This window comes from Chenopodium quinoa, unplaced genomic scaffold, assembly GCF_001683475.1.
Source record: "Chenopodium quinoa cultivar QQ74 unplaced genomic scaffold, ASM168347v1, whole genome shotgun sequence".
Classification (NCBI taxonomy): Eukaryota; Viridiplantae; Streptophyta; class Magnoliopsida; order Caryophyllales; family Amaranthaceae; genus Chenopodium; species Chenopodium quinoa.
Window position 1 is genome coordinate 3,572,022 of NW_018743331.1, and position 21,462 is coordinate 3,593,483.

At 36.6% G+C, this 21,462-nt stretch overlaps 2 protein-coding genes across 3 annotated transcripts; one reads left to right on the forward strand and one right to left on the reverse strand.

Moving 5' to 3' along the window:
- Positions 1-288: 288 nt before the first annotated feature.
- Positions 289-14,450, reverse strand: LOC110737772 (uncharacterized protein ycf45-like). The gene is made up of 9 exons (XM_021918119.1): positions 13,903-14,450; positions 12,787-13,001; positions 9,826-9,976; positions 4,614-4,805; positions 3,626-3,788; positions 3,212-3,441; positions 2,594-2,770; positions 2,382-2,516; positions 289-834 (listed from the first exon to the last, which is right to left on the reverse strand). The coding sequence occupies exons 1-9, from the start codon at positions 14,359-14,361 to the stop codon at positions 508-510; spliced, it is 2,049 nt and encodes a 682-aa protein (XP_021773811.1). The 5' UTR covers positions 14,362-14,450; the 3' UTR covers positions 289-507.
- A 3,386-nt stretch (positions 14,451-17,836) lies between these two features.
- On the forward strand, positions 17,837-21,259 carry LOC110737774 (adenylate kinase isoenzyme 6 homolog). Of its 2 annotated transcripts, XM_021918120.1 has the most exons (4): positions 17,837-18,419; positions 19,076-19,293; positions 20,402-20,547; positions 20,704-20,923. In XM_021918120.1, exons 2-4 carry the CDS (start codon positions 19,108-19,110, stop codon positions 20,921-20,923), a joined length of 552 nt encoding a protein of 183 aa, XP_021773812.1. In that variant the 5' UTR covers positions 17,837-18,419; positions 19,076-19,107. The 2 variants fall into 2 exon arrangements, with proteins under 2 accessions (XP_021773812.1, XP_021773813.1); XM_021918121.1 differs by lacking the exon at positions 17,837-18,419 and having other exon boundaries at positions 19,108-19,293; positions 20,704-21,259.
- The last annotated feature ends 203 nt before the right edge of the window (positions 21,260-21,462 follow it).

The window sequence follows — 21,462 nt, forward strand, 5'->3', positions numbered from 1 at the left end:
CCTTATTTGTATGCAATAATGCTTTCATTAGTAGAAGTCAAAGATATATGTTAGGGACTATAAGTCTGTGACTAGCAAAACAGGCTTTAAAAAATTGAAATAACATATCAAATTCTGATTTAAGAGACACAAACAATGTGTTTTAATATAGTAAGAAAAACCCAATTTTAGCTTAATATATTTTTTCCTCTCCTTTTCGTCATGAAGTTCGCATCTCCGTAGGTACTCCTGTCGTACAAGACATTGGCAGCTTTCTTAAGATGGTGAGGACAATATATACTACTGTAATCACAAATAAAAGAAAATTCATCTGAAACAGACCGTCAACATTGGTAACTGCTCAATTATATGAGAAGTCAGAATGATAAAGGGAACAACAAGAGAAAAAAATTATACAGATAGGAGAGACTTCTTTTTTTTTTTTTTTTTTTACAAATTATACAGCTTGGGAGTCTCACGAATAAGATTCAAATCAGCTTGTGTTGCACTCAAGAATGTCATTTCTCGTCAGCTTAATGGATAGTCTGGCAGTATAGGTAATCTATCAAGAGAGTATGGTGAGCCATTTGCATTGTCAATGATGTCCATGACTTCATCAGTGGTGGTTGCAGCATGGTCAGCATCAGCTGCCTCTGTGTCCTGTTTCCCAAAAGCATTTGCATAAAAAGGAATTATACGGAGGCGTGATTCTGCCCCCTGACCTACGATCTCTGACTGCAGCTGATATTTTTGTGCAAGGTCCACTTGAAGGGACAAGATGTGGGGAGGCCTGGGCAATAACTCCACAGGCTCCCCTTTGAGGATAACATTTTGCTCAATAGCGATTCTTGCTTCCTGTAAAAATGAAAGCATAAACTTAATATTTCTTCATGAATACTACAAGTTCACCCTGCAAAGACAGATAGAAAATTCCCTTACTCCTCTCCACCCAAAAAATACACAGCCAAAAATCTTCCAAGATATATCTAGGTTCCACATCTAAATCAAAGTGTAGCTGATACAGAAAAATTTCTATCACATCTTGTATGAGTTGGACCACATATTGCTTTCTTCTTATTAGGACCATAAGTGTAAGTGTGTAGCCTATAGTCTTAGAGCACATCTGAGGACGAATTTTATTTTCCTGCTAAAAATTTGAATAGAACAAAGGATTTTATGATAAGTGGTCAAATAAGAGAAAAAGAAGAAAAATACATAGACCATCAAGGACCATATAATTTCCCCACAATTGCTAAAAAGTTTAGTAATACCATCATCATAGCTTGCCACTCAGAAATATCCCGTCATTGATCTACTATTTTTCAATTTTCTACAAGTACACATTTACATCAAATCTATACTATATATATTTAGAAGGTACATAACAAAACCACATGATAGTCAGATAATTCTTAAACCATCTGTTGAAACTTGAAAGGATGGCTTCAAAATACAGTAAAAAAAAAAAAAAAATTGAATAAAATAAAATGAAAAAGGCAAGTTAGCTATGTTGTTCAGCTCATGATTGAGCCATCAACCTTGAAACACTTATTTCAACAAGATCGGAACAAACTTAAACTCCAAAGATACATCTCTAATGCCCCAATAATAATACACATGGACCTCACCAAGAAGGCAAAAGAACATACAAAGTAATGGCAAGAATGACTCTATAATTATATAGAGGAACACTATTGGCTATCATATCTCCTTGTACCAAGGAAAAGCTGCTCATCAGGACTAACACCCATGTTAGGACATAAATGTCAGAATTTGCTCTATCCACCTCGTTTAAGGTTTACTAAAAAGAATTTAAGCATTCTTATGATTTACTTTTCAGCTTATTGACCCCCAATTGTGTAGTTATGAAGGGGAAGCCCAATGGTGCCCTTGAATACAGGTGTGGAATGTAAAAAGGGTAAGCATGCTTGTTGAGTACTTTCTGCCCCATACATGATACTTGCTGAAATCAGATAAACTTTTTATAGGGTCCCCAATTTCACAATGTCCTAAAATCTTCATAAGCTTTCATCAATGTGATGATGCTATGATTGATGACATTGATCTTGCTCTGGTGTTGATGTGTCATGTGTGTGCCATGATCCTTAATGACTTGAAGAAATTTGCATGCTGCTCAAACATGTCTGATGGACCCTCTTATTATCTCTTTTTTTCCATCACTTATGCCATCCAACAATCCTATATGTATCAATACTATTGCACTTCAAGCACTATTGCCGCTAAGAAACAAAGGAACACATATAATCTGGATGTACATCCATTTTGGAGCAGCGATCATTTATCCCAACTGGAAACATGCAAGGGCTAAACAGAAAATTAACACTTTATCTTCACAGCTAGATCACAACTCCCAAGGAGTGAACAGAAACTATATCCATTACCTCAAGGGCATCGATCTTTTCTGAAGTATTTAGACCATCTTCTGGTTCAAAAGCCTTTGATATGTCCTCATACTCATAGTCATAGTCGTTCACTAATGAGCGAAGTGCCTTAGTTACTTGGACCAAAGAGCTGGTCTGCAAGAAATCTATAGCCCTGGTCAACAATTGATTCTGAAAAAAGGGTATAGAAGTTGAAACATAGAAAAGAATACCTTGGTCGCATATACAAGTTTGCCATGAGATTTGGCAGTAGCTTGGATCCCCAGATTCTTCTTAAGCTTGGATTGCAGAGCTAGTAGTACATCTGCTTCGCTAAAATTATCAGTCAACTCAACTTCATCATCCAAATTCAACTTTTTGACCCCTTGCATCACAGTTGCCTCCAAGATCTGTTGAATAAGGGTGGTGTTGGGATTTTCCATACAAAGAAAATTTAATTACTACCACATTTTTTTCATCAGTTTAACTGAAAAGTTGCACATCTACTAAATATTATTCAATTAAAGGTAAACAATAAAACCCTAGTAACATTTTCATCTACATTTTCCTCTTTCTGCAGGACATTGTGTTTGGAAGCTAATGTCAAATGAGGTGAGGTATTCATCAAGATCGTTGTTGGCTTACTTCTTATTATGGAGTAATTGTCTATAGATTTATTCAAAGAAGAAATTTGAAAATGATTTTGGAGAGCACAGTTGACAAACAAAGTATATATCTGATTAAGTGATTAGTGATTAAAATCAAAACCCTAAATTTTTTCAAGAGTCATAAGCAGGAAGAGTTGAACTCATTTTTTTATGCAAAATCCAATATCTTAGATGACATCTTACCCCATAGACAAATATACGAAGGGGTCTCACATCATCAGAAATCTTTTCAGAAGGTGAAGAAGACCTCAGAAGACTATTATTTTCAGCATTTTCTACAGCTTCAGGCAGAAAATTTTCAGGTTCAACTTGTACATTTCTGCCATTGATTTGGGACACAAATGGTTCACTTTCTTCAGTTCCTTGCACTCCATGAAGATTCACCTTCCGTACATCAAAGTCTGGGCATCGGCCTGCATAAATAGTTAATAAAGGTGTACAATGGAGGATATAGTGGTCAGCCGTTCTCAAATTCATCTTGTGGACCCCATAATCTAAAGATTGTCTACCAAAAATGATAAATAGAATCATATTATGATTTAGTCACAAACCATCAAACAGTAGATGATATAAATTAGTGTTTGATGTTAAACATACCTGCAAGTATGGCATCAACTGTTGCTCCTAAGCTTCGGTGCACTCGCAACTCTGTTTTTGAAATTATCTCTACAGCACAATGGAAAGTTGGAGGTCCTTTTCTCTCCAGAACCGTTTTCTGAACACGCCTCCGACTTGCCTCTTCATCACCCAGAGTTACGCTCTGCCAAATGAACAATAGTATAAATGTTACAGTTATATAGTACAGAGTATTAGATAAGAGATTGCAGTACTTTGGATTTATTCTATTTTTTGGAATAGCAACTTTTGGTAGAAAAATAAAATTGTTAATGTAATGTTCACAATAATACGAATGGAAGTGATGGTATTTATAAGACTCATGTAGCTTGAAACATTGAGGCAAAGATGACACATAAAAGATTAAAAATGAAAATAAAAAGAAATTACTGTAAGAATTATTCTAATTTTCTTGTTTAAAATTGGCACCCTCTCCACCCCTTCCCCTCCCCACCCCCCTCAAAGGAATATAAACAGCTATCAGTATGCAGAAGCATCTTTGAATTTGTGGTCGGGTTCGGTTCCCATTGTTCTTGTTGCTTATATTTAAGGCCAATATTGATTTCAAGGAAATTTTGGTAGCTAGTCATTCACTTTAAGCACGATGTAAATACTTTAGGGACGGCAAGATTGAACAAAAAAAGTCAGTGGAAGTCATACTATGTATCCTCAAATGTGTCACTTAAGGCAAAACCCAGCTGATGTGCAAATCATATTCAATGCTTATAAATGGTCACTGCCTCTTAATTCAAGATAATAACAGCAATAACTTTCCAAATTGACCTTTTCAGATTTACCCAAATATACACTTTCTTTCTAGAAGATTCAATCATATATGTACATTTCAATGCACCGCCATTATTCTACCTATCCAATCATGGATGAAAAATCTCATTAATGCAACTAGTCATATCAGGAATGGAGGTAATAATAATCTTGAACAACAAAATAAGGAGAATGTATTCAGTACTTGTATTCCTCCGACAAGCATATCCAGTGCAGGGTTCTTGATCAAGTTCTCAATGGTGATTCCATGAGCTGTAGCGACTAGCTGTATTCCACGCTGAGCAATCGTACTGGCAGCCATCGCTTCGAGTTTTGTTCCAATCTCATCGATTACAATCGCCTGAGGCATATGATTTTCTACTGCTTCTATCAATACCTGAATAAGATACAGCAACTATTATTCCATTGACCAATATTTTGATCAGTCAGTGCACACAACTGTAAATGGCAATCATGTATATGATATGTAATTGGGCAGAGAATACAAGAATTATTTCCAAAGACAAACAAGTGTTGCAATTTAATCATGTAATTTTTTTTACCATCACAGGCCTTCTCTCTCCTTTATGAAATTCTCTACTTATTCTCCACATAACCCTTAACAGATACGTAAGTCACTGCCCATAGTGCCCCACCCTCTATGCCAGTCTGTTACATATCGCTTCACATTTGAAGCCCAACCCACTTTGGTGCAGCCCTCATTACTCTTTGGAAAATGATACCAATGGAACTCTGATTCAAGAGACGCCATATCCAACATCCTAACTAGAGAAACACTCCAGACACCATTCTACCATATCCCAGATCTCCTTCCAGACACAGCATATCTCACTTAGAAAATAATCTTTTCTTTCACCATCAACCACAGAAAAATCCTATGTACAACAATCATTGGAGTCTTGAAAAAGAGATGGTAGAGAGCAATGTTAAATAAGTAAGCTTGCAACAACATAATCCAGAGATCAAGTGAAATCGTACCCACGGTCATTGGTAACTAGAAAGCCTCACAAAGAAAATTAAAAAAAAAAATTATAAAAAAAAAAAAAAAAAAAAAAAAAAAAAAAAAAAAAAAAAACTCCCACCAGCACCCTCGAATAAGTTTGACAAACTGATGCAGAAAAATCCCTAAATATATTCTCAATTTAAATTAATTCCTCCTATGCTAAAATAACAGAGGTTGATTTTCACAGTTGAATATGAATCAAAATCCAAAAATCACGAAAACATGCTATAAAATATCAATAGCACTGAGAAGACAAACAACAAAGTATCAATTCCTCACAGTGAATGGAATGGAAGCCTACTCCAACCCCACCTTAAGTCTCTAAAAGACCCTACCAGGCCACCAACATAGCCCTTTCCAAATTATATTACACACATCTTCCACTCTGGTAAGGAAAATATAGTACACAGAGACTTACCTGTCATAACCTTGAGACATTTAAAAAGTTTACCCTCTACGAAGTCTGTTAAGTTGATATTATCAAAGCATCCTTTTTTGATCTATTCGGGTTATTTAGGAGGAAAAAATTTAGGTCATGAGATGAAGAAAGCAGAGAGGGAAGATCACAGATGACCCTATAAGATGCTCTCGAGCTTTTTCACCAAAGCATCCAAATGATTCTCAAAACATGTCAAAAACTTTATGGATCGGTGGATCCCTTATGTAATCTTATCAAATAAGCCATTCCTTCTCCACTTTAAGCACTTCCCTAGAATACCTAATATTACAAAGCATAAAGCTAGCTCTAAGAAGAACAGAGCTTTTGTTCTTAAATTCAGAATCGCTGCTCTCATTGCAGTTATAGTACCTAGTTTGCTAGGAACCAGATCATGTACCATAATCATATAATTTCCTTCCAAAAGTGTACAAATTTTGTTATTCCTCAGCTAAGCGACGCGCAACATTGCCCGAGTGTGGTGTCAAATGAGCAGGGCGTGCCATTAGGGTGTTCCCTACTGAGCGACGCGCTGCACTTCCCAGACCCGGGTGCGGTGATAAGTATGCAAGGGTTGCTAGGTCGTCGCCCTGAAGCGACGCGCCACATTGCCCAAGTGTGGTGTCAAATGATCAAGGGCTTGCAGTTGGGAAATGGAGGGAGCGTGGTACAAGTGCACGTGGGATGAGGGAGCGTGGGAGAAAGGACTCTAATTTGCAGATTGGTTCTTGGAATGTGGGGTCTCTTACGGGGAAATCAGCAGAAGGGGTAGATGTGATAAAGAGAAGACGCGTAAACATCATGTGCCTCCAAGAGACAAGGTGGACAGGAGAAGGAGCTCGAGGCTTGGTTTTGGGAGGTATAAGGTGTGGTACGTTAGACAAGAAGCGAGCCTCAAGACTAGGAACGGAGTTGGTGTGATTCTCAATGAGAGGTTGTCAAAAGAGGTAATCGAGGTCTATCAGAAGAATGATAGGTTGATAAGAGTAAAGTTGCTATGTGGCAAGGAGATTGTGAATGTTATTAGTGCTTATGCTCCCCAATTTGGTTTGGATGCAAAAGAGAAACGACAATTTTGGGAGGATTTAGACGAGGTGGTACAAGGTGTCCACCACTCAGAGAAGTTATATATTGGAGGTGATTTAAATGGGCACGTTGGGGCAAGTCGAGATGGCTATGAGAGTGTCCATGGAGGCATTGGGTATGGGCAGAGGGACGCAGGTGGTGAAGCTATTATGGATTTTGCCCAATCATAAGATTTAATTTTGGCTAATACTTGGTTTAAGAGCGGGATTCACACTTAATAACTTTTCGGAGTGGAGCAAATGCAACACAAATAGACTTCCTGCTCACAAGGAGCACGGATAGACAAAGTTGCTTAAACTGCAAGGTCATCCCAAGGAGAGAGTGTGGTCACCCAACACGGGCTTTTGGTAATGACTATTCGTTTGAAAGAGAATGCGAAGAGAAAAGGAAGACAAGAGGAGCCAAGGATAAGATGGTGGACTCTAAGGGATGCAAAGGCTAAACTTTATACAGAAAAGGTAATTAAGGAGGCGGATTGGGATATAGAGGTGGATCCAGACATGTTTTGGTTACAAACGAAGAACTATTTCCTGAGAGTGGCCGGTCTTAGGGGAATCAAGGGGAAGATCTTTGATACAGAGAGATACCTCGTGGTGGGATGAAGAGGTGAAACAATAATTAAGCAAAAAAGGGATTGCTATCATGGGAAAATGTAGGAGTAAGCGTATAAGGAGGCTAAGAGTAAGGCAAAGGCAGCTGTTCGCCAAGCAAAAGAAAAGGCTTATCAGGAGGTTTATGAAAAGCTTGACTCTAAGGTGGGAGAAAAGATCACTTATAAGATGGCAAAGAGAAGACAAGAGGCAAGGAAGGATATTGGCATGGTGAAATGTGTCAAAGATAAGAACCAAATGTTCCTAATACAAGAGGAGGACATCAAGTGGAAGGGGTACTTCGATGAATTGTTTAATGGAAGTAATGGAGTTGTGACAGGAGATACCTCCATGAGTTATGAAAAAATCAACATGGAGTATGTGCGGAAGATTAGGAGAGTAAAGGTGGAGATTGCACCGAAGAAGATGAAGCCTGAGAAGGCGGTTGGTCCCGATGGTGTACCGATAGAGGTGTGGAGGTGTTTGGGTAAGATTGCTATTGATTGGTTAACAAACCTCTTCAACAAGATATGGAAGGCTACAAGGATCCCGCAAGATTGGAGGAAGAGCACCTTGGTCTCGGTCTATAAAAACAAAGGAGGCACTCAAGATTGTTCTAACTATCGAGGGATCAAGTTTATGAGCCACACTATGAAGTTGTGGGAAAGGGTGATTGAACATAGGTTGAGGGCATGTACAAGCATTTCGGATAACCTTTATGCCTGAGAGATCTACTATGGAAGCAATCCAATTGATAAGACAAATGATGGAGTTTTATAGGGTAAAGAAGAAGGATCTTCATATGGTATTTATTGATTTAGAGAAGGCATATGACAAGGTGCAAAGAGAGGTACTTTGGTGGCAATGTTGAAGAAAGATATCCCACGAAGGTACGTGGACCTGGTTAAGGATATGTATCGGGATGTGTCAACAAATGTAAGGACATGTGGAGGGTTGACAAAAGAATTCCCTATTACAATCGGATTGCATCAAGGGTCTGCATTAAGCCCTTTTCTTTTTGAAACGGTTCTAGATGAAGTAACTAAACCAATTCAAGATGAGGTTCCATGGTGTATGTTGTTTGCAAATGATATTGTTATGGTGGATGAAACTAAGGATGGGGTTAATGCCAAGTTGGAGCAATGGAGGCAGAGGTTGGAATGTAGAGGGTTTAAGCTAAGTCGGAGTAAGACTGAATATTTGGTATGTCGTTTTGGTATCCAGAGGGGGATAAGCAATGAAGTAGTGAGTTTGGATGGAAAGGATTTGACCATGAGTGAATGTTTTAAGTATCTTGGGTCGATTATCCAGAAAGAAGGATGGTGACATTGATCAAGACATGGCCCACAGGATTAAGTCAGGGTGGCTTAAATGGAGAGCGGCCACAGGAGTGTTATGTGACCGAAGCATTCCCTTACAATTCAAGGGAAAATTCTACAAGATTGTCATAAGACCAGTGTTGCTCTATGGTACACTCTAAGAAGGAGCACATTAAAAAGATGGAGGTCACGGAAATGCGCATGTTAAGGCGGATGTGTAGGAACACTCTAAGAGATAGAATCAGAAATGAGGTTATTCGCAAGAAAGTAGGTGTGGCAGGCATTGCAGATAAACTAAGGGAAAATCGCTTGCGTTGGTTTAGGCATGTAAGACGGAGACTCGAGGGTGCACCGGTGCGAAGTGTGGAAGATTAGGACCATGGAAGGGTTAAACGAGGGAGAGGGAAAGGAAGACCGAAAATGACTTGGTTGGAAGGAGTTAGGATGGATATGAAGTGTATGGATTTACATGAGAATGAAGCATTGGATAAGGAAGACCGAAAATGACTTGGTTGGAAGGAGTTAGGATGGATATGAAGTGTATGGATTTACATGAGAATGAAGCATTGGATCGTAAGGGATGGAGGAGGAAAATTTATGTTGATGACTACACGGAATAGTCAAATTTGGTTCATGTTAGCTAACCGCACTTATGGGATTAAGGCTTTGATTGATTGATTGATTGATTGATAAGGGAAAGATTTGAGAATCTAGTGGTCACATATACTAGGAAACCTAGATTCCTATGTCACAAATGGCTATAAGGCCTATGACCTCTTTGTGAACTGCCTGGAACACTAAGGACATATACGTATGATAATTTCATTGAGCGATGAAATACATCTTTCTCCTTGTTAAAAATAAAATAATAATAATCTGACATTCTAACATGAAATCTGCATTCTTTTATTGTAATATAAAAAGGAAGAATGCCCTTGTATTAGTTGTATATGTGTTAGTACCATGTGTTGCATATCTGCGTTTGGTACTTGCATACGTCGAGCACTTCCAATTCCAGCATGTGGTATATCACCATCCCCGCCAATCTCATTTGAAGTGTCAACAATCATCACACGTTTCTGATAATCATCAGCAAGCATGCGAGCTACTTCTCTGCAGAAAGGATCATGGAAATAGTCAATATCTAACACACATCAAAATGAGACTAAGTCCAGGAAGAGCTTGTTCTCTTGACCTGAAACAAGTAGATCTAGTCTGATTTTAATAAGATTTAATCTGAATTTTTTATTATGTCTGATCTGATTTAATAATTTGACTAAACTTTGACCGCATTTTAATACTAATTTATAAAGAAAAATATTATCAAAATGGATCTTGTTAGATTCGTCTCATTATGAACTTTTCAAATATGTAATTTTCATAAATTTTTTAATAAGCAATTAACGATATATAGCAATGGTCTAATCTATCTGAATTTATTAAGGAGTAAGTAATAAGTATCTGAAACAAGATGAAGAGAACAAGTCCTAAGGCTCCTAAAATAAATACAAGTAATTGTCAATTACATTGTGCCTCATTCAAAATTATCCTTAAAAGCTATGTTACTCGGGCTCTTCATCTCACCTCGAGTACTCATGTCAAACATGGACACTCGGACGTGGGTAAGACACTTAAACATTTCATTTTAGTTCAAAATCATGGAATTTTTTATAAAATAGCATAGTTGGACACTTGGACACGTACCCATGTCGGACACTTGGCCACGTACACATGTCGGACATGGTACCCGAGTTCAAGTAACATAGCTTAAAAGAAAGGCCTCCACAAAGCAACATCAAAATTACACATCCAAGCAAAAAGATGGCTCACCAAAATGTCTACCCTAAAATATCCTACCACTCATCTCCAGCCACAAGACCCAAGAGATTGAAAAGCATGCTTAATGCCAAAAGGCTTCACTTCCCTGATTTTTTCTCACAACTAACCCAAGAGATTGTATCATTGTACATTCTTTGATTATTAGTTAAAGATTATTATCAAAATTCACAATTTATTATCATTGTAAAAAAACATTATACTTCAATATCGAAAACTGCACATTGTCATGATTCAAAATCCGCATATAATTCCATAAAATGGCATCGAAAAATTTTGACATTGCTTGAATAAGAAGTGCCCTGGAAAAGCCCCCCACAACCAACACAAGGGTTGTCCCTTGGGTCATGTTTTGGCAGCATGGCATGTCCTGGTAGCATATTTACACAAAGGCATCCTTTGTTCCTTCCCTTGTTCCGTTTTCGGGTGGGTAATGGGTGAAGTGGGTCTTGAAAAGAATCTTGGCAACAGTGCATCCGCTCTCTATTCTTGTTCCCATATCTATCACTTACTTCACATTGTGCTCCTATTCGCAAATTTATGATTTGGAAAACAACAACAATAATAGATAACTCAACCACAACTTATCTTCAAAAACTCTACTAGAGGGCTCCACCACATAATTATCATTTGCAAATGCAATGAACACAATCATCTCAGCTAAAGCATAAAAAAGCTACAAATATGTCTCATGCCATTCAACTATGTTAGACAAGAAGAGTCCAAAAATCATATTATCCATGCTAAGACAGGTTACAACAAAGAATAATAAGGGGGCATTTGGTTTGCATAAGATTAAGGAAATAAAATTAAGAAAGGGACTTAGGGAGAAAGGAACGAAAAAACACTGAAAGTTTTTCATGCTGATTGTAAATAGAGAAAGGGGGGAAAAATAAAAAAAAAAATAAAAAAGTCCTCTCTTTCACATAATTATCTCCCACTCTACAACCACCACTACCAACAGCACCATCTCACACATTTTGGCATAAGAAAGGTCAACACCACATTCTCTAGTGCAATAACATGGAGAGCATCACCATCTTCCAAATTTTTCCAGATGTAAATTTGTGTGGGTGGGTGATGGTGGACAAATTGTTTTCGGTGGTGGGTAAATAGATTTTAGGTTGGGGGTGGGTTGTTTTGATGATGGTTAAGGTAATTTTGAGGGCAGTTGGTGTGGTTTCCAAGGGGGGTTGGGATGGTTTTTGATGGTGGGTGCGTAGGTGGGTGGTTTTGGGGGGTAAAATGTGGCGGCACCTGTATGATTGTATGGTCAAAGTGATTGTTAATGTTAGTTGGATTAAGAGAAATTTGAGGGTTAGGATGATTTCCTAATGGGGTGGTGAATTATGGTAGACAAAAGTGGAAGAAACCTGGGAATATAATTAATGATTGAAAAGTTCTAACAAACAACAAATAAGGAAATCAAGGTGGTTGATTGTTTTTCCCTTTCTTAAAACCCCTAAAACTAAAAGTCAAATATTTAAAATTATATCTTTATAATGAAGACCATAAATAAAACCCATAAATTTAAGCAGTGGCAATTGGGTAGGAAATGGGGGCAGTGGTCGCAGTCCTCGCAGAGTATGCTCTAGGTCTAGGTCTACGCCATTGCTGTTAGTCCCGTCAATCAATCTTTATAAAGTGAAGCAACAACATATAATAATTTGTCATCCATGCTTCTATCATAAGATAAATCAGGACGGTTCTTTATTACAGAATTACCTTGGGCTTCTATCCAAATAAACAATGAAGAAAAATAAAGGATAAAAGATAGGTCAAGGCTCACTTTTATGGACACTAGAACATCAGGACAAAAAGTCAATGGCTTTTAAGAAACCTACATAAGCTCCTAGAGGACAGAGTGAAGCATTCGATTCAAATCAAAAAGAGCTACACACCCCGAAATTGATCCATAATTAAAAAAAAAAAAAAAAGTATACAGCTGATAGACATTCCATACATGCAACATCAACACAGTTGCATAGAGCAACTATGCATGGATTTAAACTTCTAAAGTGATACTTCGCACAGAAGAGTTTGTTTCATTTTATTGTTATATTGCAAGACAATTGAGATGCTCTGACCTAATAATGGTAGTTTTCCCAACTCCTGGAGGCCCAATGAGTAACAATGAAGCTCCATCTTTCACCAAGTCTCTCAACAAATCAGCACTTCCAGTTATAGCCCTGCCTACACGACAGGTCAGGCCAATAATTGCATTTTTCCTGTTCCTGACAGCACTGATCCGATGTAAAGTGCGGCTGATTCCTGCTCGGTTGTCAACTGCAAAATCACCGACCTAAGACAAAGACAAATTTCAGGTATTGAGTATTGTCATGGTATGTCATACTAGAAACGTCAGCATGAAAATACAAAAATATCTATCTTACAGCCCTAAGTCCCTAACACCTAACTGTTGTGGTCACCCATGGAAAGAATAAAGACCAGTTCTCCGGCTAATCATGCCAATGCAGCTGCATACACCAGACATTTCAAATGCCTCATAAATCTTTGGCCATATACAAGCAAGGAGAACTACTCTATCATTGAACTATTTCTCCAAATATCTGTCACCGGCAACTCACAATATTTATAATTGGTTACTTTGATCAAAAGACTCGTAATGGGAAGAGGAAGAAATACAATATTCTACAAAAAAATGCAAGTAAATTAATCAGTAAAATCAGTACAAACCAGAAAGACTCAAACCAAACCAGACGAATATTAACAACATCAAAAATGTACTCGTATGAAATATAGGAATTTTGAAAAATCAAATTGAGCCGAATCCAACAAGACACCACCTAATAATATTTCTCTTACTACGTACTCCTGTATATATAAGCACAAATAAATTAAGCCAAACTAACCTCAAATTATTTCAGGTAAAGAGAACAAAGCCTAAATCAATCAAACAACGGATAAGTTAATTTTAACAATTTCAGTTAACCTTCACAATTTCACTAACGCTACTCAGTTAATTACAGTTAAACATCCGCCATTACATATCCAAAACAAAAATTTATCAAATATCATGTAGTGTTTGTATCATATTATTTTGCCAACTCCCTAATTCATGATATAACAAGGAAATAACCATTGCCAAGATAAAAGTATTTTCCCAGAAATAATTCCAAAGTTTTTAAATTAATTTAAGGATAAAGCTAATATCTTCAGAAAACCTCTATAATAAACAATACCTGAGAAGTAGCAAACTCAAGGTCCTGAAATGTAATAGGACAATCCGACAACTCAAAATCGCCTGAAGGAAACCGGGCTATTGGGTTCCGACCCAAATCCATTACCACTTCCATCAACTTATCTAACTCCGGGTGCTGCCGTAATCGACACCGCATCTCCTCCGGCAGCAGCGACACCAACCGATCCAACTCCAATTGGGACTCGTCATCAGAAGCCGGGCAACCCGAATTCTGTGGGTTTTGGCAACAAGAAACAATACCCAGAAAATTTCTGGGGTACCCGGCAAGAATTCTGGGGTGAAATTTGGGAGATGGGAGTTTGGGGAGGAAGACGAAGGAGGAGAGGGAAAGTGGTGGTTTTGGCGGGAAAAGGAACATGGGTTTTAATGGCGGAAAAAGGGGATTTGTTGAGGATTTAAACAACAAAGTGTTGCAAGAAGAGGGAGTTATGCTGTTCATCTGATACACTGCACAAATGGAAAATGAAGAGTTGTGCGAGGATTAATTTTCTGGAGTTTATGCATTTCCAGTTTCTAGTGGCTTAGAAATACGTACACGAATGAACTAGACCAACTACTCAAGTAGTTACTAGCTCGAATCGACTAGAAATTAGTCTAGTGGTAAAGATTGTATGATTCGTATGAATTGTATCTCACTTGAATTACGGAGAAAAAAAAAAATTGTGGGATCTAATTCTATTAAAGGCAACTTTACTCTTCTCCCACTTTTAAGGGGTCTTGTCTATAAACACTGGCGGTTTTAACATGTGGCTATGCGAGATACTCCGATTCGAAAGGGCGTCTTCTCTTTATCACCAAAAAAAGGTACAAAGTAAAAACTAGTAATTGGCTTGAGCGTTGTTCGGAATCATTGTATACTGGCTTTAGCAATGTCCTAATTTCTAATTATTTTCTAATTTGAAGTTTAGAAAATATAATTATTCATACGGTACTTAATTCAAAATTAAAAATTAGGTTACCAACAACACTGGCAGAGGGAGAGGGGGATAACAAAAAAAATAGTTTTTTAATTTTAATAAAAAAATATCTCAAAAATTAGATTTTTCATCTTTAAGTTTAACTAGTTTTGGCACGGATTCATAATAATAAGATTTATTAATGATGATATCAATTGAAATGGAGTTAATTGAATTTAAATGACTTATGTAACACTTTTATAAAAAAAAATGAATTTAGTTAATGTCTATCTTATAAATTCTTATGTGTTACATATATAGTATAAAAAATTTATTACTAGAATTTAAGGTTTTTTTTTTAGTAATAGAAAAAAAATAATAAATAGCATTTTGGAGGGAAAATTTTTTAAAAAATGATGTCGAGTGTCATATTTGGTGATTATTTTAGTATATAGTATAGATTGTTTAAATCCCAATTTCTAATTGTTTGAATGATAATAATTTATACAGTATGTGTAATTTGGATCACTTGAGTTGTTTTGTTAATTTTATTTCCCCACACTTGTTTTAGATAGAATTATAGAAAATTGTTATTTTGTTAGAATGTTAATGTTGTTTGATTGTTAACTTGTTTATTGTGCTAAGCTAAGTTGTTTGATAATATTGATTGTATGATATGATAATTGAATTATTGATTCAAAATTTTCAATAAGGGTTCGCCTAATTCAAACTAGTCCAAGGTAATGAAAAAACTAACCGAGCAATGTAATCTTCGATATCTCACGTCTAAATGAATGAAATTCCTAGGTTATGATCTTCTTAACTCAACAAAATGATATGGAAATAAGTAGTTCAAGTACTAGTAATGCAACACGTACGGGAAGAGGAAGAATTGATATATGATGTTGAACTTCTTCCTCAAGATCCGAGAGAAATAATGAACACTATGGATTATCCCCCAAATCAAAGAAATGCAATGAGGAGAGCTTATGTTCTTAAAAAAATCTTTCCAACCAAAAACCTATAACTTCCCTCAAACAAAAGTGCTTTTATTTATGTATTTTTTTTTTTTTGGATTATATGACCAGAGTATTTTGGATAATTATTTAACTATCTATGTGTCAAGTTTTTTTTTTTTTTTTTTCCGACATTTTTGTCAAATTCTGCAATGTTCACTTGTCCTCCTAGCACTGACCAATAATTATGTCATAATCAGCAGAATATAGTTGTAAAGGTAAATGTTAGTTGTAACTGTTAAATCTCAAAGTATGGGTGTTTGGTAAAATGGTGTTGACTATGTGCTAAACCCTAAACCCCCAAACCAAAGCAATGCGGTGAAGAGAGCTTATGTTCTCAAAAAATCTTTCCAACCAAAAACCTATAACTTCCCTCGAACAAAAGTGCTTTTGATTTATGTATTTTTTTTTTTTTTTGGATTATATGACCAAAGTATTTTGGACAATTATTTAACTATCTATGTGTCAATTTTTTTTTTCAACAATTTTGTCAAATTATGCGATTTCCATTTGTCCCCCTGACTTTACAAAAATAATATTTTAAAAATAATTTATGTTCTATAAAATAAGTCTCTTTTCTCTTCACTTTTAAAAAATTATAAATAGAAAAATAAGTTCAGTTCTATTTAGCAAAAATAAATTCAGTTCACTATTTTTTATTGTATTGATTTATTTTAACTAATTAAAATTTATTTTTACAGCTTCCTTATTATATCTGTTATTTAAGTTTATTGTTTTTACTAATTAAAAATTAAATCTATAAAATTGAAACAAGTTTTACTTAACTGAACCTAATTTACTTAATTGAACCTAATTTTATACCACTGAACTAAAACTTATTGAATTGAATTTATTTTTTATTGAATACGAGTTTTACTTTTTTTAAGGGGAATTGAACAAGGCATTAATAAAATTCATTAAAAATACGATGCTTTTTCTGTGTGACTGGCCTCACCGTGTGGTCGGGGTTACTTATTCAAGGGTTATTTATCTAGGGGTTACTTAGTCGATCAATTAGGGTTTACTGATTCTAGGGTTACTCAGTCAGTTAGCATGTTTTCGCCGGGGTTACTTTTTAGGTGTTACTTAGTGGGTCAAGGGCTACTTACTTTGGGGTTACTTATTCGGTTAGTGCGTTTTCTGAGTGAGAGTAACTCTTGAGTCCCTACTGACCGAGTAACCCCTAACCAAGTACCTCCGACTGACCAAGTAACCCTTGATCGAATAACCCCTAAATAAGTAACCCCGCCATACGATATGGCCAACCATATATAAAAAATTGTGTTAAAAATAAGGAGAATTTAGAAAATAACACCATATATTTCTAAAAAATTGGATTATCACACCACAAAATCTCAAACTTTTATTATAACAAAAAAAAAAAAAAAAAAACCAAAATTTGGATTTCACCACCATCTAACGGATTTTTGGATGAAATCCGTAAATGGGACCCACCAAATACACGTGTCATTCATTGATTGGTTTTAAAAAAAAAAAAAATTTTTATTTTTTTGTTAAAAAAAACACCCTAAACCCTAACCCAGCCCCACCATTGGCAACATGCAACTGCCGCCGGCAACCCCTCTCCCCACCCCATCCCCATCGTCGGTACCCCCAGCCACCAAAAAAACCCACCTGAGCTGATCTTGAAACACCCCAACAACCGAAAAACCCACCTAACCCATTCTTGAAACACTCTAGCCACTGAAAAACGTTGAAACACCCATGCCCTAGCCCCGATTTGGTTGTGTTTCGATTTCTGTGCAAGGGCTGTGGTGGGTTCGCCGCTAGCAAGGGATGGGGTCGCAGACTAGGGTGGGGGTCTTCGTCAGAAAGGGGGAGTTTTGTGGGTCGCCGTCTGGGTGCTGGATTCGTTACGGTGGGGGCAGTGTTTGAGGTGGTTCAGGGGGTTGGGGAGTTTTGTGGGTCGCCGTCTGGGTGCTGGATTCGTTACGGTGGGGGCAGTGTTTGAGGTGGTTGAGGGGGTTCCGCGTAGGAGGTCAGTGAGTTCCGGCAGGAGGTCAGGGGGTTCCGACGGTTGGGTCATGGGGTTCCGGCGGTTGAGTTTCAGCTATTGGCGGCTTGGGCAGGTGGTTCCGGTGGTGGGGCTGGGTTGGGTTAAGATTTAGGGTTTTTATTTAATTTATTTTTATTTATCTTTTTTTTAAACAAATCGCTGAGTGACACGTGTCCACAGTGAGTCCCACTAACGGATTCCATCCAAATATTCGTTAGATGGCGGTGAAATTCAATTTAAATTTATTTTTGTAGTGTTATAATAAAAGTTTGAGACTTTGTGGTGTTATTGTGGGGTTATCTATTTTTACCTAAAAATAATGTCAATCCAACAAAATTAAAAAACTAATTAGCCGCCTGAGTAAAACTTAAAGAGATACGGAGTAATGTTTCTCAAAAAATGTGATACGGAGTAATGAGTTTGGACCGTTTATTTTCCTACTTTGGAACTTTTTCGCGTTTAGGACTCCACCCCCTTCCCTCTCTCTCTTTCTCCCATTAAACCGTATTCTGAATCCTCCATTGAAGCGGCGGCGAGTTTTCTCTCCTCTGTTGAAGCAGTTTCTAAGGTAATATATATACTTTTTTCTTTTACTTAATCATCGATTATCAATTTCACACAATCTAGTGTTAATTGTTAATAGTCAATTTAGGGTTCTTCAAAGGTGGATTATTTAACTACTTACTGAATTTATAAATGATTATAATGATTGATTTATATTATTGAAGAGTAGAAGCAACATAAGTCATAGTTCAATCCATGCCTCTTCAATGAGATTCAGCACGAAAGTAGTGAGACAAATAAGGGTGTTAGATTTTACTTTTCTGGAATATCTGTTTAAAATTTTAGAAATGTACAATACTCTGTTTGAATTGAATTTCTGTTGTAGATTAGGCGATGCAATATGGTAATCAATCAATATTCTTATTAATTGTGTAAAAGTAGTAAAACAAGGGTAGTGTGGTTTTATGAGTTTGTTTTTTCACTACCCTTTCATTTGCTTCTTCTTTGTTGGAAAGCTAGAGTCTGAAAAAGTGATGGGGCTATGAATGACCTTCCTCGTATCATTTCTTCTTCGCTGTGATCTTTCAAAGTCTAAAGAAGAAATTTATGGCACTATACGATTCGTGTTTGCTTCAATTTAAAATTCAACTCCAAAATATCACTATTATTATATTATCCTAGTAATGGTTTTGTATCTAATAGTCACACCTTGATATCCAGGTAAAAGTTGGGAAATAGTGCGAGTACTAACAATGGTGAGAGGGAAGCCAAACTTATTGATAACTGGTACTCCTGGGACAGGAAAAACAACTATGTCTTCTGCTCTTGCAGAGGCAACTCAGCTTCGCCATGTGAACATTGGAGACTTGGTCAAGGAGAAGAACTTGCACGATGGTTGGGATGAGGAATTTGAATGTCATGTCATCAATGAGGATCTGGTATGCCATTCATCCTAAGCATTTATTTGTAAAGAAGCATTGATTCCCCTCTGCTCGTCTTTCATTGTTATTATACATATTCAAGTACTTATGGGCTAATGTGCTTCAATATTATATATATTTTTTAATTTAAACGATAAGTGTAGCTGTGATTCCATTATCTAGCATTTATTTGAATTGCTTCTTGCATAGAGTTGCTTTTGTTATCCATCGTCAGTTTTTGGGCAGTGACAAATATAATCTGGTCATGGTGATAGAGATTAAAGACCATAGCATCCATAAGGAGTGAATTTATCAAAAATTGTTGGAACAGCTTTATATATTAGGTGAAAATTACTATCTGGACTTATTCATCTAATCAGTGGCTTCTGCCAAAACTCTGTTTCTGGGAAGTTTGACTTTTCTCTTATAGTTAACTGGAACAAAGTTGAGTTGGTAGATATTTAAATACGGTGTAGTATTTTGCCACCTTGGTTAAATTGCATCAAATTAGTTCTATGATGTTTCCTATTTGTAATTGTAATGATCATGGGAGTGAGGGAGTTTGGATGATTAGCCCTAGTTATATACTTACTATAAATTTTGTAGTATAGCCTCTCAGTTGAAGGATGGCTCATGATATGTGGATTAAGAAGATAGTTATGAACTAGTTAACAACTTAGTGCACCTCGGAGAGGGCAAAAGTAGTGAGAGGGGATGTAATAGTTTTGTATTACTTCATCCATTTCTCAGTAAGATTAACATTTGCTAAAATGAATGTTTGTTTTTATAAAGAGGATATATAGTACTCTGTATGTATCAATCATTTTTTTATTAGTTCCTAGTATTTATTTAATTGTGTAGTGAAATATAAGGTAATGGAAACAATGTGTTAAATTCACTTTGTTACGAACTTAATATAGTCAGATTTTAGGTCAGATGTTGTGAAAATAGTTTATTGACTTAAAATAAATTAGTATAGATGAGGTATGTTTCGATGTATTATAGCCTTTTATAGGGTGCTGGTTGGGTCAAAGTATTAGGTGGACAGGCCAGTTTCTTCTGGTTGGTTTTTGCCAGGTAAGGATAAGTTATGATCTCACATTCAGGTTTCATATGGCTTTGACAGGTATGTGACGAGCTTGAAGATATGATGGAAGAGGGCGGGGTAATTGTCGATTACCATGGTTGTGAATTTTTTCCTGAGCGTTGGTTTGATCGTGTTGTGGTGCTTCAAACTGAAAATTCTATCTTGTATGATCGCCTCAGCAAGAGGTATGCCATTGACTAGATTGTATTGGTCCTTCGTTTCTTCATATTTCTTCTGTTTTCTTGTATCTGGGTATTGGTAAGGCATTACCATTTATAACAAGTACCTTTCCATCATATATGGCATCTGGCTGCTTGTATCTAATGGTAATCTTGCTGCAGAGGCTATACGGGGTCAAAGCTTACAAACAATATTGAATGTGAAATCTTTCAAACGTTGCTTGAGGAGGCTAAAGATAGTTACCAAGAAGATGTAGTGGTTGCAATGAAGAGTGACTCCATTGATGACATCGAAAAAAATGTTGCGGATTTGACAGACTGGGTTGCAAGTTGGTGCACAACCCAGTCTGTTGAGAGTGATAGCAATAGCATGCGTGATTAAAGTATGTTAAGTATGTAGGAAGTAGGCTTCCGCCCTTCTCAGCGTTGATTTCTCTTGTGATTTGTTCTTTCATATGCATTCTGCTTGAGATTGTGACAAGTCAAGAAAGTGAAATTTATGAGCTGCAACTATTTTATGTTAGATATGGCCAATATGGGTTTTTGTGTTTTGTATTATAGGGCATAAGAAATTTACTTCTCATTAGCTGCTTTTCAAAAGGATGAAAGTATATTATGATGGGTAACCGTCGATTAGCAAAAAATATTCGAGGAGCAAGTTATATGTAAAAATGTGTCATGGAGTATTATTATATTTTATTAAATTTAATTTTACGAAGAGGATGTCCAAAAGGAGCAAGATCACTATAGATCCGCTGTGATTTTACTTAACAGTAACTTTAGCTTGAACCTACAAGGCATGGTGGTAGTTTAATACCCTGATGACCATAGAGGACTATAACTGCGGAGATGATGTTGCTGTAGTTTGAGGCGCATGGATATATCATTGTAGTTTAATACCCTGATGACCATAGAGGACTA